We start from the raw sequence: 13698 nt of genomic DNA, 5'->3' as shown, positions 1-13698 counted from the left end.
CTTGACCCCTTTTTTATTAACCTAGCAAAGCAAACTTACCCTTGAACCATTCACAGGCCAAGTTTTGATCTTCTAGAGTAAAGCAATTTGCGTTAGGTGAGCACTAAAGCAACTGAAGTTTTTGCCCAGCATACCTGATTCAAACAGTGTGAAAGTAATTACAGCATTATGTGAAAATAATACACCTTCTCCTCTATCCCTCCAACTCCCACAAGCAACATACCGGTGTGGCTGTCCTACCAACTGTCCCCTCTTCGGTTCGATGCTTTCCCTGATGAGGGAGGTCTGAATTCTCCCGGTAGTCTCGGGCCTTGGTAGTCTGCATGTCTAGAACTGCCCGGCTCTTTGTAGGAAGAGGTGGTTTGCTGAACTGTCCCTGACTGCTTGGACCTACTTCAGACCTTGAGGGTTTGACTGGTTTTTTCAGTGGTGCTGGGTTTTCTAAGGAGGCGGTTGGCTTCTGCTTGCCCTGAGCCTTTTCACTTATAGTTTTTTCCTCAGATTGGCTGGAGCAGGTGTAGGACCGGAATCTGGGCGTAGGGATCAGGAAAGGAGGGGATGGCTGCTTGTTAGAAGACTTGCTGCTGTCGGCATCATGCGGCTTAGTGAGAAGGGCGCCATGATTCAGAATAAGTTGGTGCTCCTTTCGCAAGACCGGGGTGTAGTCCTGTTCCTTCTTGGATGCCACCTTCCCCTTAGAGCTCATGGCACCGTACAGTGGGTTGTCAAACATCTCAGGCTTCTGCTGAATTTCCTCTTGAAGCAAAGACTCCACCACACCTTTTCCCATGTCAGCTGGCCTACAACCAGGAAGGCAATATGAAAATGACAGGTGTAATTAGGAGTGGTCACTGAGTGACTTAAAGAAGGGAGAGGGAATAGAAAAATGACCATGAGAGAATGATGCTGACTGTGCAGAGGGGGAAAGGAGGTGCAAGGAGATAACAGAATACCAGTCAAACCAATGGGGATAGAAGAGAATAGTGCAGGTTTTTTGCTTTGTTTAAGCTTTATTGATAGGAGAGCTGAGGATGGGTAGGCATGGTGCTGGGCAAACTCCCCCCAGAGCTCAGTCCTGACAAAACATGGTTTCTTTTTAAACAGAGATTAGCAATGGAGCCCAATTGTGCCAAGCGCTGTGATAGTTTTGAGAAGAGCACAAATCTGATTGAATTATGGTGGAGGGGATTGGAATGGAGGTCTCTGGAATGTTAGCATAAGAACTCCTACCACACCAATGTCACAGTTAGGCCATTACAACCAATCTCCTACTGCTACCAATGCCAGGTGGTTCAGAGGAAGGAATAAAGCATCCCTCGAAGCGCCTAGCTGCACAGTATCTAATAACTGTGTTGCAGGGGTAAGAGGATTACTTGGTGTTCAGTGGAGCCTGCAACCCCTTGAATTAAAACTAATAGAAACCTCACGCCTGACTGAGAGTTGCTGTAGAAAGGGATGGGTCAGGTTCTGTGGGTGCTGTGCTGGTGAGGTTTTCACCAGGTGATCACATGACAGCTTGAGCACTCAAAGGGAAACTCTGCTCTTGTTGGACAGAGTGGAACGGGGGATGAATGGCACATGTTCAAGGGAGTTTGCGAATGACCTCCGTTCCTCTCTCTGGATGCCTTCCTTGGACAGTGTGAAGTGGCATTCTCTGCAGGGCAGCGGAGCGGTGGAGAAAGACAAGGGAAGAAGCAATAAGGAGTTTTCCACGGAAGAGGGGACCAGTGCTTGGGATGGAGGCTCCTGTTAACTCCATTTTTGTAGAGTGGCAAAGGGGTTTACTAGGAAACTACACTCCAATCCCAGATAAAAACCCATCACAATGGCTCCATTAGAAGAAATGGAACGAGGACAGGGATTACATGGGTGTGGTGTAATCTAATCACTGAGAAGCTTGGCAAACAAGGGATATATATGATGGATGGATTTAAATTCTGCATCAAGGTTGGTGATTACTCCAACACCTGGGCACTAAATTCTGAAACAAACTAGAATTTGCTGAGCTGCACAGAAGTGCAGCCGAAAGCACAGTATGCAACGTGAGGGTACGCTCCTTCTGCCAGATGGGAGGGGGCTGTCCTACACTCTCCCCTTCGCTTCTGGGTGGCTAGGGTGAGTTCTCCACCCTTTCTTTCCCCTCTCCTCACAATTGAGGTTGGGAAGGAATTACCCACGGAGCTTTGACTTTGGGCTGTAGCACAGGCCTGAGGAGTTGTCGTACTAGTTTCCCTTAGCATGTGCAGAGCCAGCACCCATCTCACTCATCTTCTCTTTCTGCCTCTAAAGGTCAAGGGCCAATGGAGTAACTCACTGCACCTCCAGCCCACCACACAGATAACAAAACCGTGACTGTGCTGGGGTGGGGAATGGGGGAGACCAGCACAGCGCCAGTGCCAGGGCAAAGACTCACACATGCTCTTGACTCCTGGGGCCAGAACTTCGGTTTGTCATAGGCTGAATGGATGGTTTTGGAGACAGGGGGGACTGGGAGGAAGTCGTGGAGGTAGACTCCTGGTGTCCCATCACAGGGACGTTCTCTTTAGGCTGCTGGTCATAGGCCCAGAAGGCAGATGGCTGGTCTGATGAAGGGCTCTGCTTAAGCTGGCCAGGTGCAGAGAATTGCTGAGAGAAAGAGACCACCCCCATATAGTTGGGATTGCTGATGTCCGTGGGGGTGGAGCTGCTGAAAAAAGGGAATGATCAGACTCACACTTTCTCTACACTGTTCCCTGCCAAAAGCTCTCATGAACAGACAGCTACTAAGGAAAGAGCCTAATGCCCACTGTCTGGGACCCATTTATTTTTTTTTTAGGAGAAAAAGATAATGTGGGAGGCTTGTTGGCTGCTCCCTCCTCAGGACCTTTGCAGAGGGGGCTGCCAGGCCAGGGTCACCACTCACCCCTCAGTAGGTTTCTGTGGTGTGAAGTAGTTCATGCACTGCTCTGTAGCTGCTTATAGGGCCCAGAAGCCCTTCCAAAGGCTTCTGGGCCCTGTAGTTCAATGAGCAGATCATAATGCTGCATAGCAGTGTGCAGGCTAGTGCGTGCTACTGCATTCAGAGCACAGAAATCTGGCCTCTCTCTATGGACTGGGAGGGGAAGGCAGCCAACTGCCTAGACAGAAAATGGGTCCTATGAAATGTATAAACTGAAGCAGTAAGACCTCCTTCCTTGGAGTCAGTCTGAAGCATCCAGTGCCTCACTGGGAAAGGCTGGCAGTATGAGTTCAGCTCCCACACCCAAGCCGGCAGAGTTAAAGTAGCGAGGTTACCGTAACATGTCATCCTTGCCCTGTGCATCTGGAGGAGAGGAAGCATTTCCCCGAAAGCGAGCAACAGCTGCTGCTTCTTTAGCCATCAAGTGAGTAGATTTTGATTTTCTGTTGGAGGGAAAGGGCCCTTTTTAGGACAGGGACAGGACACAGCCTAACGAATCCATTGTCATGTACTGCCCTGTCAGACAGTTTATTCCTGGTTCCACTCTCCTGTGCACAGAAGCCTATCATCATCCCATTCCTTTACTTGGAAAGACAAGGATGGAGATCTTGACTCTGTAGCTGTTACCAGCAAAACCGAGAAGACTGGTAGTTGTAAGAGGGGTACAGGAGCAGCTGTCCAGCTCCTACCAGATCTGTTTTGTAATACACTCACAACCTCCAGTGAGAGCCACTGCTACACTCAGCTCTGAACTGCAGGCTGACTGCTTCTGGGGGTCTGAATGATCCGTTGGCTCTTTACCTGATAGATTGCTCCCACTCTTTGGTGGGATCCAGGCTGCTGATTCCCTTTGGTTTCTGCCCAGCAGTCTCATCCCGTTCAATCTTCACAAAATCTGGAGGCAAAGAAGAGGCATGAAAGAGCACTTGAGTGGGTCACAGTCTCATCTTACAACTTCAAATCTCAGGACTCTGAGCTATGCTGCGTTAATGCCTGTATCTAGCTAGATGTCTTAGCCTATCAGAATATCAGTGCATAGACAGAACAAGGAAGGAAGGAGGTCTTCCAAAAGAAAGCCGTGCTGTCTTATCCAATCAGGATCAGGTAGCCAGGACATACATCTTAGATTTTAAATAGTGCAGCTATTATTACTGTAACGCCATCAATGCACATCATGCTTTACTGACAAGTAGAAGACAAAAGTGCCCGCCCCAAAACACTTGCAACCAAAGGCCTTGATCCTAGACACACTTATGTATCTGCATAATTTTACACACAGTGATAATTCCAGTGAATTTAGTAGGACTCTTGATGTGTAAAATGAAGCATCTACATACATGTGTACTACCCCGGAGCGGTACTGGGAGAATTAAACAATGTTTGTAAAGGGCTTTCAAAATGTAAAATCCTACAGCAGCAGGTGTTTGAGGATGATGAATGTTTAGCAGCATCTCTTTTCTCCAATGGCTGGCTTGAGCATACTACTATTGTCACACAATATAAATAGTTGAGTCTTTGTGGCTGCTGATACCTATTTTGTTATTACGGTTTCAAATCATGAGCCTGTGTGTTAGTTTCTCTTGAGCAGACAGCAATGGTAATTCATTCCTAGGAATGGAATTTAATATTTTTCTATCCTCTTTAGAGACTGCAGTAGCCACACTCTGGGCATAGCAGGTGTCCAGCTGAGCTGCACTACAGACATTCAAAGCGCAGTTTTTATTACTAACAACAATACGTGGTAACTTGTGTGTTCTGAAGCATGCTGCCGTGGGATTAAAAGAACAATACCCAGCAAGCTAGAAAAGGAGGCTCATTTTCCTTTAGTTGAGCAACTGCAGTTTGAGAGTCCTTAGTGCCCTTTTCCATGTACCTACAGCTGTCTGGACCAGAGGCAAATCTGTCTCCCTGTTATACAGCCATCACAAGTGGAAAAACAGTAATATAATTCAACAATGTCTACATTAGTGAGAGACAGGTAGAGGGCTCCCTCAGTCTGTTAATTCACATGCAGAAGGAAAAGGAGGACCTGAATGTGACGGCTGTGTTTTTCTGGAATTGCTCAAGTATGGCCCACACAAAGAGAATGATCATCTTTGGATCCCAAGGGCCACCATCGAAAGCTAATGGCTGTTACGAACTAAAAAATGCTGCTAAAATAAGCTCCAGTTCTTTGACAGGAATCAGATCAGGCCCTTCTGCATAAGATCGCAGTAATCTGGAGTGAGCCCTCCAAGGACCAGGCTCTTACCATACAGTTTCTCTCTCTGCTTTCCTTGCGATGTCTGTAACTTGATTTCACCTTGGAAGACCCCTGTTCTCTCACCATGGTGTGTTAGCACAGTATGGAAGGGGACTAGCGATTCTGTAGCTTCTATCCTCAGGGCAATGCAGCCCTCACCTAGAAGATAGGGAGGAAGCCTGGAGATGAGAAATGACTAGCATCATCTCTCTCTGTCACTTCAGTCATCTATTATCTCTGTACATACTGAATAAAGGGAGCTTCAAATGTGACTGGAAAGAGAATCTTTGCTTTAAATCACAATATGGGTTGTGTGATATCTGCAAACTCAGGGGAGTAAGGAGCATTCACTTCCCTTTCTCAGGCACTCAGTATGGATTTGTACAGGATACTTCAGACACCATTAATGACTTTGGCTCTCTGAGCTTCCATTATTGTTCAGAACAGTTTGTGACCCTTGTCTGAACTAAGTGGATGCCAACAGAGTGGCCATCTCCAAGTCAGGACTGCAGTCCTTTCTTTGGCTGAGCAGAGTATGATAGTGAATTTGGCTGAGCATTGATAGTGAATTTCTCTCTTGCCCTGGAAAAAGTGGTCTCTTATCCATCAGATATGGAGTATGCAAGTGAAGCAGTATTTACAAGTCCTGGACAAACCGAATATGACAGAGAATGAGCTTGGCTCTAATCTCAGCAGGGCACATTTCCTTTAAATCCCTTCATTTTCAGGCTGATCCAGTCTGCACAGATGATGTCTATAGTGCTTAGTCTTTTAATCCACATTAGCACAGAATGGTGCACACGGTCTGCATGTCATATGTATTAAGCTCTACATCAGAATACAAAGCACTGTTACACCTTCGGGCTGTAATAATTACTGCCGTTCTCTCCCACTCTTCTGGTGATTTGGAACAATCTAAGGAGAGCTTGACTCATACCCTGCATTAGAGCAAGGCACTTACCATACGATTCATCACTGTCTGAAGACTTAATGCTGATCAGGATGTGCTGGTCCAGCAGGTACTCTGGGTCTGAAATAATCGGAGTCAGCTGCAAGGACAAGCCCACAGGGGTCAATACAGTGGAGAGGAAAGCACACAGAAATAAAGTTCTCTCTTTGTACCTGGGCCCAGACTGAGCAAGGTTCAACCAGACAGGGCCCTGAGGATTCCTACCAATTTAATGCACAACCCAGCTCTCTTCAATGATGTTTGAAGATGTAAGATCGAACATGATCCATTTCTAAAATACCTCCTTCCCATTCCCAGCTGGGAGGCTGCACATCAGACATTTACACACAGCACCACTGCAGTACTTCCTTTTGACTGAAAATTCCCAGGCAGAAGTGATTTGGAGCCTAATTTCAATCTGCTCCACACTATGTGGCTATCACTCTGTTTACTTACTTTAAGCTCATGGGGGTTGCCCTGCAGAGCATTCCCCAAACTACCTGGCCAGGCCAGCCTTTCCGAACCCAACAGTTCTCCTCTTGGATTATCCATAGGGGTAGTTAAAGGCTCAGTCTTGCCCAGCCCAAGAGTGCCACAGCTGCAGTTTCTACAGCCCCTGCCAGTGCAGGGAGTAGAAGAACAGCAACTAGCCCAATAACTGAATTTGGGTCTCTGACTATAGCACAGAATACTAGTGCTAGCCTGTTCATGGTCCTTTTAACATAAGCTTGCCCTCTGGTTTAGAAACAGGTAAATATTTTCTACTATATGCACCTTATTTTTTTTAAGAGGCCATTTCCTCCCTGTGTTGGTAAAAGTTTCTTCTTGGAAGAGTGGGGCATTTAACCTGCGCTGAATAAAGCACTTTCCCATCTGAATGCCTGGGCCTTTTTCAAGGATACCAAGAACCACCCCTGACTTGCAGGACAAAGAAAACATGGAAACTGTTAATCTTCATGCTGCTTTTCAAAATGGAGCTTAGCACTTGAAACCAATTTTTATTCGGAGAAAAGGTTTGGTTGCTGTTTATCAAACATGCAGACAGGATTTCTCTGAAATGGGTGTGAAAAAATATTTTCCACTTACCTTAGGAAGTGCCTCAATGAACTTCACCACGAGTTCCCCTTCATTCCCATCCTCATTTTCCCCTTCCTGGCTCTTTACAAAGCCTGCAAAGAGTGATGCAAAAGGAGATCATTGGCCAGGTGAGAAAGAGACCCCCCTCAGAGCAAGAACTCAGTAGCAAAGATGCCTTCAGATGCTGGATCCCAAAAGGACCTGCTCTGATTTTTTTCTCTTTGGGCACAAGATTTTGAAAGCTCTGGGTTGCTTGAGGGCTGGACCTTGAAGGAATGCTTCCCTAGTAAATTTGCAAATGACCTTACTGTGTAATCATTAAGTGATTTTGTTTTACAGTCAAACTTGGCATTAAAAGACTCAGTACAGGCATGGACAGGAGGGTAAGAACATGACAGCTCTTCCCACGCCACTCAAGATAGCACACTTTTGAAATTCTAATTTAAGCCTCGTAATACACTGTTTCCATAGAAATTTATGCAAATTTTGATGCAGCCAAAAAATAATCATCTTTTCTGGAACTGTCTTTGACACAGCTCTCTGACATGAGCATAATGTAATGAAGCATACAGCAGAGGCATGCTGTCCCACTTACAGGATTGGCCCGGCAATGGGGAATAAGCTAACAAACACAGCATGGGCGTGTGGTCTCACATTACATATTCAGCTGAGACTATAGCTCTTTAGCTGTGGAATACAGGATACAATTTTCAGCACTGAAATGCAGAACTATTCACAGAATCATCTCAGTGGAGTTCCTTTCACTTTCATTTGATCCTCTGATTTTATTCTGTTGAAACCATAGGAACCAATTAATGAATTAATTATTACGGAGAGTAGCACAAATATTAATCCCTTTATTTTGAAAGCACACAATTACTTACAGCAGCATGATAGGAAATGTAATCAATAGAGTGTTCCCTAAGCAAAGATTTTCCTATCTGACAAGCGAGAACACCAAAGTTCTCTCCTTAAAAGAGATGAGCAGATTTTCAAATAAGACTGAAGAAAGAGCACAAGGAAGATCCTTGTCGATAACACATTATTACAACTAAATGGCTGCATTGTTCAGATTTTGTCAGTAACAATATAGAGCAACATACAAATCACAACATACCTGTAACATCCCTCGCCCCCTCTTTGCAGTCAAACAAATAACTTACATGGCCCATTTATTTTGATGAAAGTGAGAGGAAGGGAGTTGATCAAAATAAGCAGAGAACTTTGTAAGGAACAGAGGAGGAGATAAGGACGTTACTTTCTAAGCAGCTGGAGTAGAACTCAATGTAGAATTTGGTCTGGGACTTGGTCTTCAGAGTGGCACAGCAGCTCAGGAATTCTATCTGCCCCTGGGACTCTGTGTACTTGGAATCTAGAAAAGGGAAGGACACCCATTTAGTTCCAAAAGAACACTGAAGATTGCACATTTTCAACAAGACTCTCTCGGAGCCAGGTTTCTTGTACAATGTATGCAACACATTTATATGGATCTACATATTTCTTGCATGCCCTACCCTTACTAACCATTCTTTGAGACAAACTGTGAGGTGACCCCAACTTCAAATGTAGCAAAGACAGGACTGTGGTCACTGGTCATGATGTCACTGGTGCAGCCTGCCAATGAGAGAAGAAAGGCAGTTAATGCCACGGGTTTCTGTTCTGACCCAAAGAGATGACTGTAATATAATCGTCATTCAGTAGCTTTCCAGAAAAACATAATTGTGTCACTGTTGTAACTGTCTCTTCTAATCTATCGTATTTCTTAATCTCCTCATCTTGGAATCTAGGCATCAAACACAGTTATGTAAACCAGTGGTGTGCAAACTGGGAGGGGGGGCACAAGAGGTTCTCTTGGGGAACATGAAGAAATTGGGATCCTGCAGGTTCTGCAGCACCTGCTGCCATAATAGTAGGAGAAGGATAAAAATAGAGTGGGTATTGCGGGAGCGAGACAGGAGTGGGATTAAAAAAAAAATAGTTCTCCTGCATTGCAGACAACATGAATATCCCAGCCAGCAGCTACTGCTCTCCAGCTGCTCAGCTCTGAAGGCAGCGCTGCCACCACCACCAGCAGGGCAGAAGTAAGTAGGGCAATGCTAGTCAGTATTGTCCTGATTAAATTTGTGTTATACGATTTCCCTCCACGATGTTATTAACACATGTTCCAAACTCCACAGCCCTGCCCAAACTGAGGTTGGCAAACAGGTCTCTCCTAGACAAAGGAATGTGTGCTTGCCTTAATTTGCATTTAAGCAGTAAACAGAGTCATCAAGTGGGGATGGAAAAAAAGAAAGCTCAAACAGGTGAGAAAAAGCCAGCAGGGAATATCTTTCTACATAGATTCCGTCTCCTAGTTCCCAGCTGGAAATGTTTTTCAAGAGGGGGACTAAAACTATAAAAAGGAGGGGCAAATACCCCAAGGGACCACTCTCTCTCCTCCTGCCATTGCATTCACTGCACCCGACATGGCAAGGGAAGCATTCGTTGGACTCTAGGAGAGTGGTCCTAACCTACAAGATTTGGTCAGTAAGACTGTAGTGAGAAACATTGCTTGAATCTGATTTAGTTTATGTTAGGCATTAGTAAATGTTTTATCTTTATTTTTCTTGTAACCATTTCTAACTTTTATGCTTCATTACTTCTACTCTCTTAAAATCTCTCTTCATAGTTTATAGATGTATTTTACTGTTTTCTCTAATCTAGTGTGTTTAAATTGAAGTGTCTGAATAACTATTTGAGATAATGAGCTGGCATACTTTAAGGAATAATGGACTTACAATATTTTGTATTGTCCAGGAGTCGATTGTGTAGTGCAGGACATACATCTCTTGGGGGAATTCTGGGACTGGGGGTATGCGGGGGTATAACCTGCAGTATAAGCAAGGCTGGTGAGGGCCAGAGTGTAACCTCTGGGTGGCTGGCAGGCTGCAGCTACACACGGATACTAAGGGTGTAGCTTGCATGCTGGAAAGCTGTTTGTGAGTGGCCCAGGTGAGAGCTAGTTCATCAAGGCATTGTAAGGCACCCAAAGTTGCAGGGCAGAAGTGACACAGCTACTCATTAGTCTGGATTGTACCCTGGTATGTCACAGTATCCCTGGCTCATCTTTGCAATATAAGCAGCACACCTGAAGAGCAAATCTAATGAGGAAGAAAATGGTGTAGGAACACAGCTTTGTTATTTCCCATTAGAGAACAATTCATGGCAAGGTATTCTGAACTGTATGTACTACACCTGTCTGTAGCTGAGGGATGTTGGCTTGATGTTCTTAGGTTACACTGACATCCAGCAAATTCAGCAGGTGGAACACGAGGCACCCAGATGCCAATTTTTCCAAAGTAACTTCATTTCTCAAAGCCACACACTGAATTATCTGCGTATAATTTGCCCTCATGGTCACACCACCCCACTTTGTCAGATGATGTTTCCAAGCACGCCATCTTCTGACCTGCATGGAGGGTATATTAGCACTGTACTCAGATGGTTGGAGTTGGGTGTGATCAATGAGACCCCAGTGCCCAATATCCAGGGGTTTTAAGGGCTCTTCTGGGATGCCTTTCATTTCTCCCCATACCACAGTGAACCTTGTTCTAGCCAAGAAAGGGTAAAGGTAGCTCTCTTGGAAGCCCATCAAGCCTGCTGTTAGTATCAGCTGAGGGAGGAATTCAAGAGCAATGTAAGGAATTCCCCTGCGCTGGTGCAGGGGATGCTGGAGTTGGGTCTACTGAGTGGAAATACAACATGCTGGCAGTAGACACAGTACTGGCCTGGACTAGTTTTTAATGACTCTGGCACCTTTCATGAGTCTCCCAAGATTAATTGCACTGGAGAGTGAACTCCTCTGCTGTCCACAGGACAGCCACAGCATGGGAAGCAGCAACGCAGGCTTTCCCACAAGCTAGTGGGTCAGATTCTCAGCTGCTGCAAATCATCATCATTCCATTAACTTCACTGGAGTAAGGCTGATTTCCCAAGAGGAGGATCTGGCCCTCTGTATTTTACCCAGGCTCTGGAAGCCCCACCTGTAGAGAAGAAAGGTAGTTTGGTCTCCAAGACCATTCACTGGGTAGATTGCTGGGATGGTCAGTTGGGGTGGAATTTGCTCTGAAGTAGATGCCTAATCAAAGAACTGGATCAAGACAACCAACTCATTTCACACTGTATTCTATCCAAGTGGGCTTCTTTGCTGCAAACCGGCCCACTCAGACAGTGCCCATAACGGTCTGGCATCAACAATTATGGAGATCTTGCTGGTACCAGTGCTGGAAACCCTGACTTGTTACTGCCAAGAGATTAAGGGTGTAGAGTGGAATAAAATATAACATGGTTTCACAAAAGGTAGATTGTGCCAGACCAACTTGATCTCTTTCTTTGAGAAGATAACTGATTTTCCAGACAAAGAAAAGGTGGTAGATCTAATCTACCTGGATTCAGTAAAGCATTTGATACAGTTTCCACATTGGAAAAGATGGGGATTAATATGAGAATTCAAAGTTGGGTAAGGAACTGGTTAAAGGGAAGACTACAATGGGTCATGCTGAAAGGTGAACTGTCAGACTGGATGGAAGTTACTAGCCTTGGAACCAGTCTTATTTAACATTTTCATTAATGACTATGGCAGAAAAAGTGGGAGTGTGCTAATAAAATCTGCAGATGACAAAAAGCTGGGCGGTATTGCCAATACGAAGGCGGGCTGGAATATCATACAAGATTTAGATGACCTTGAAAACTGGAGTAATAGAAATGCCATGAAATTTAATAGTGCAAAATGCAAGGTCATGCACTTAGGAACTAACACCATGAATTTTGCTATAAGCTGAGAATGTATCAGTTGGGAGCAAAAGAGGATGAGAAAGACCTACGTGTATTAGTCAATCACAGGATGGCTATGAGTAACTAATGTGAAGTGGCTATGAAAAGGGCTAATGCAATCCTTGGATGCATCAGGCGAGGTATTTCCAGTAGCGACAGGGACGTGTCATGACCATTATACAAGGCCCTAGTGTGACCTCACCTGGAATACTGTGTGCATTTCTGGTCTCCCATGTTTAAGAAAGATGAATTCAAACTGGAACAGGTGCAGAGAATGGCTACTAGGATGATGAGGGGAATGGAGACCCTTCCTTATGAAAGGAGACTTAAGGAGCTTGGCTTGTTTAACCTAACAAAATGAAGGCTGAGGATAGATATGATTACTCTCTATAAATACATCCAGGGAACAAACACCATGGAAGGATAGGAGTTATTTAAGTTAAGGGCCAATGTTGGCCCAAGAACAAATGGATATAAATTGGCCGTCAATAAGATTAGGCTTGGAATTAGATGAAGGTTTCTAACTATCAGAGGAGTGATGTTCTGGAACAGCCTTCCAAGGGGAGTAGTGGGGTCAAAAAACATAACTTGTTTTAAAACTGAGCTTGATAAATTTAATGAGGGGATTGTATGGGAAGTTGCCTACAATAGCATATAGCCCATCTGCAACTGGTTGTAGTAAATATCTCCAACTGCTTGAGATGGAGAGGGCTCCAAGTTACCACAGAGAATTCTTTCCCAGGTGTTTGGCTGATGGGTCTCACCCACAAGCTCACAGTCTAACTATCGCCATATTTGGGGTCAGGAAGGAATATCCCCTAGGTCTGATTGGCAGAGACCCTGAGAGTTTTTCCCCTTCCTCTGCAGTATGGGCACTGGGTCATTTGCTGGTTTGAACTACAGTAAATGCTGGATTCTCTGTAACTTGAAGTCTTTATTGCAGGAGTGGGTGGGTGAGGTTCTGTGGCCTGCAATGGACAGGAGGTTAGACTAGATGATCATGATGGTCTCTTGTGGCCTTAAATTCTATGAGCTAGATGGTGTCATAACGAAGCCTACAGTGTGGCCATAAGCTGGAAAAGAGAATCAAGCCAAGGAAGGAGCATTTGTGCTGCAGCCATCTCAACTGTATTGTGCATATAAATGTATAACAGACTTCATTTTCCAGCCGTATACTGTGATAATCGGAGACGTAACTCCAAATTGCATGGTTTATTATCATGTCTCTCCTGTTCTGAGAGCCTAGCAGTGCAAGGAGATCCTGCAGACACCCCTGAGAATCATTTCTGTTTCAGATCAATTGCTTTGCTATCTACAATCTGTTATCTACCCACCATAGGATTGACACACCACGTGCACCATGGGGTATGATTTCCAAAGCACTCGATCACACCAGGACGGCAAATTGAATTTCATCTGCAAACCAAAGGAGAACTGAGGTCAAGAAGGGAAAGGACAAATTCTTCTTAAGAAGAGGAGAGAAATCACTTGCCAAAGGGCTGTGAGCTTGTTCCAAATTATTGTTGTTCATTATTTGGCTCCTTTCAAAATATGACAAATTTTAATCCTAATTTGTGCAGGAAACGGAGAGCAATTTTTAGGTTACTTTTTTCTCTGGATGCTATTTTCCCTACACTAGCATATATTTTTTAATTGAGAGGATTATATTTTAGTTACCAC

General features: G+C 44.8%; 1 protein-coding gene across 5 annotated transcripts in view; it reads right to left on the bottom strand.

Moving 5' to 3' along the window:
• The window catches only part of INPP5D (inositol polyphosphate-5-phosphatase D), an 88214-nt gene that overhangs the window by 7780 nt on the left and 66736 nt on the right, over positions 1 to 13698 (bottom strand). For 2 of the 5 annotated variants that reach the window (XM_050965253.1, XM_050965250.1), the window contains 10 exons: positions 13353 to 13434; positions 8731 to 8820; positions 8465 to 8578; positions 7216 to 7298; positions 6142 to 6229; positions 5190 to 5339; positions 3740 to 3833; positions 3274 to 3381; positions 2414 to 2686; positions 224 to 800 (listed from right to left, as the gene is read on the bottom strand). In XM_050965253.1, coding sequence (XP_050821210.1) covers positions 224 to 800; positions 2414 to 2686; positions 3274 to 3381; positions 3740 to 3833; positions 5190 to 5339; positions 6142 to 6229; positions 7216 to 7298; positions 8465 to 8578; positions 8731 to 8820; positions 13353 to 13434 — 1659 coding nt within the window. The remainder of the gene's footprint in view (positions 1 to 223; positions 801 to 2413; positions 2687 to 3273; positions 3382 to 3739; positions 3834 to 5189; positions 5340 to 6141; positions 6230 to 7215; positions 7299 to 8464; positions 8579 to 8730; positions 8821 to 13352; positions 13435 to 13698) is intronic. The other 3 variants (XM_050965252.1, XM_050965251.1, XM_050965254.1) reach the window with 3 other exon arrangements.

This window comes from Gopherus flavomarginatus, chromosome 8, assembly GCF_025201925.1.
Source record: "Gopherus flavomarginatus isolate rGopFla2 chromosome 8, rGopFla2.mat.asm, whole genome shotgun sequence".
Lineage (NCBI taxonomy): Eukaryota > Metazoa > Chordata > Testudines > Testudinidae > Gopherus > Gopherus flavomarginatus.
This window is presented reverse-complemented; position numbering and strand designations above follow the sequence as displayed.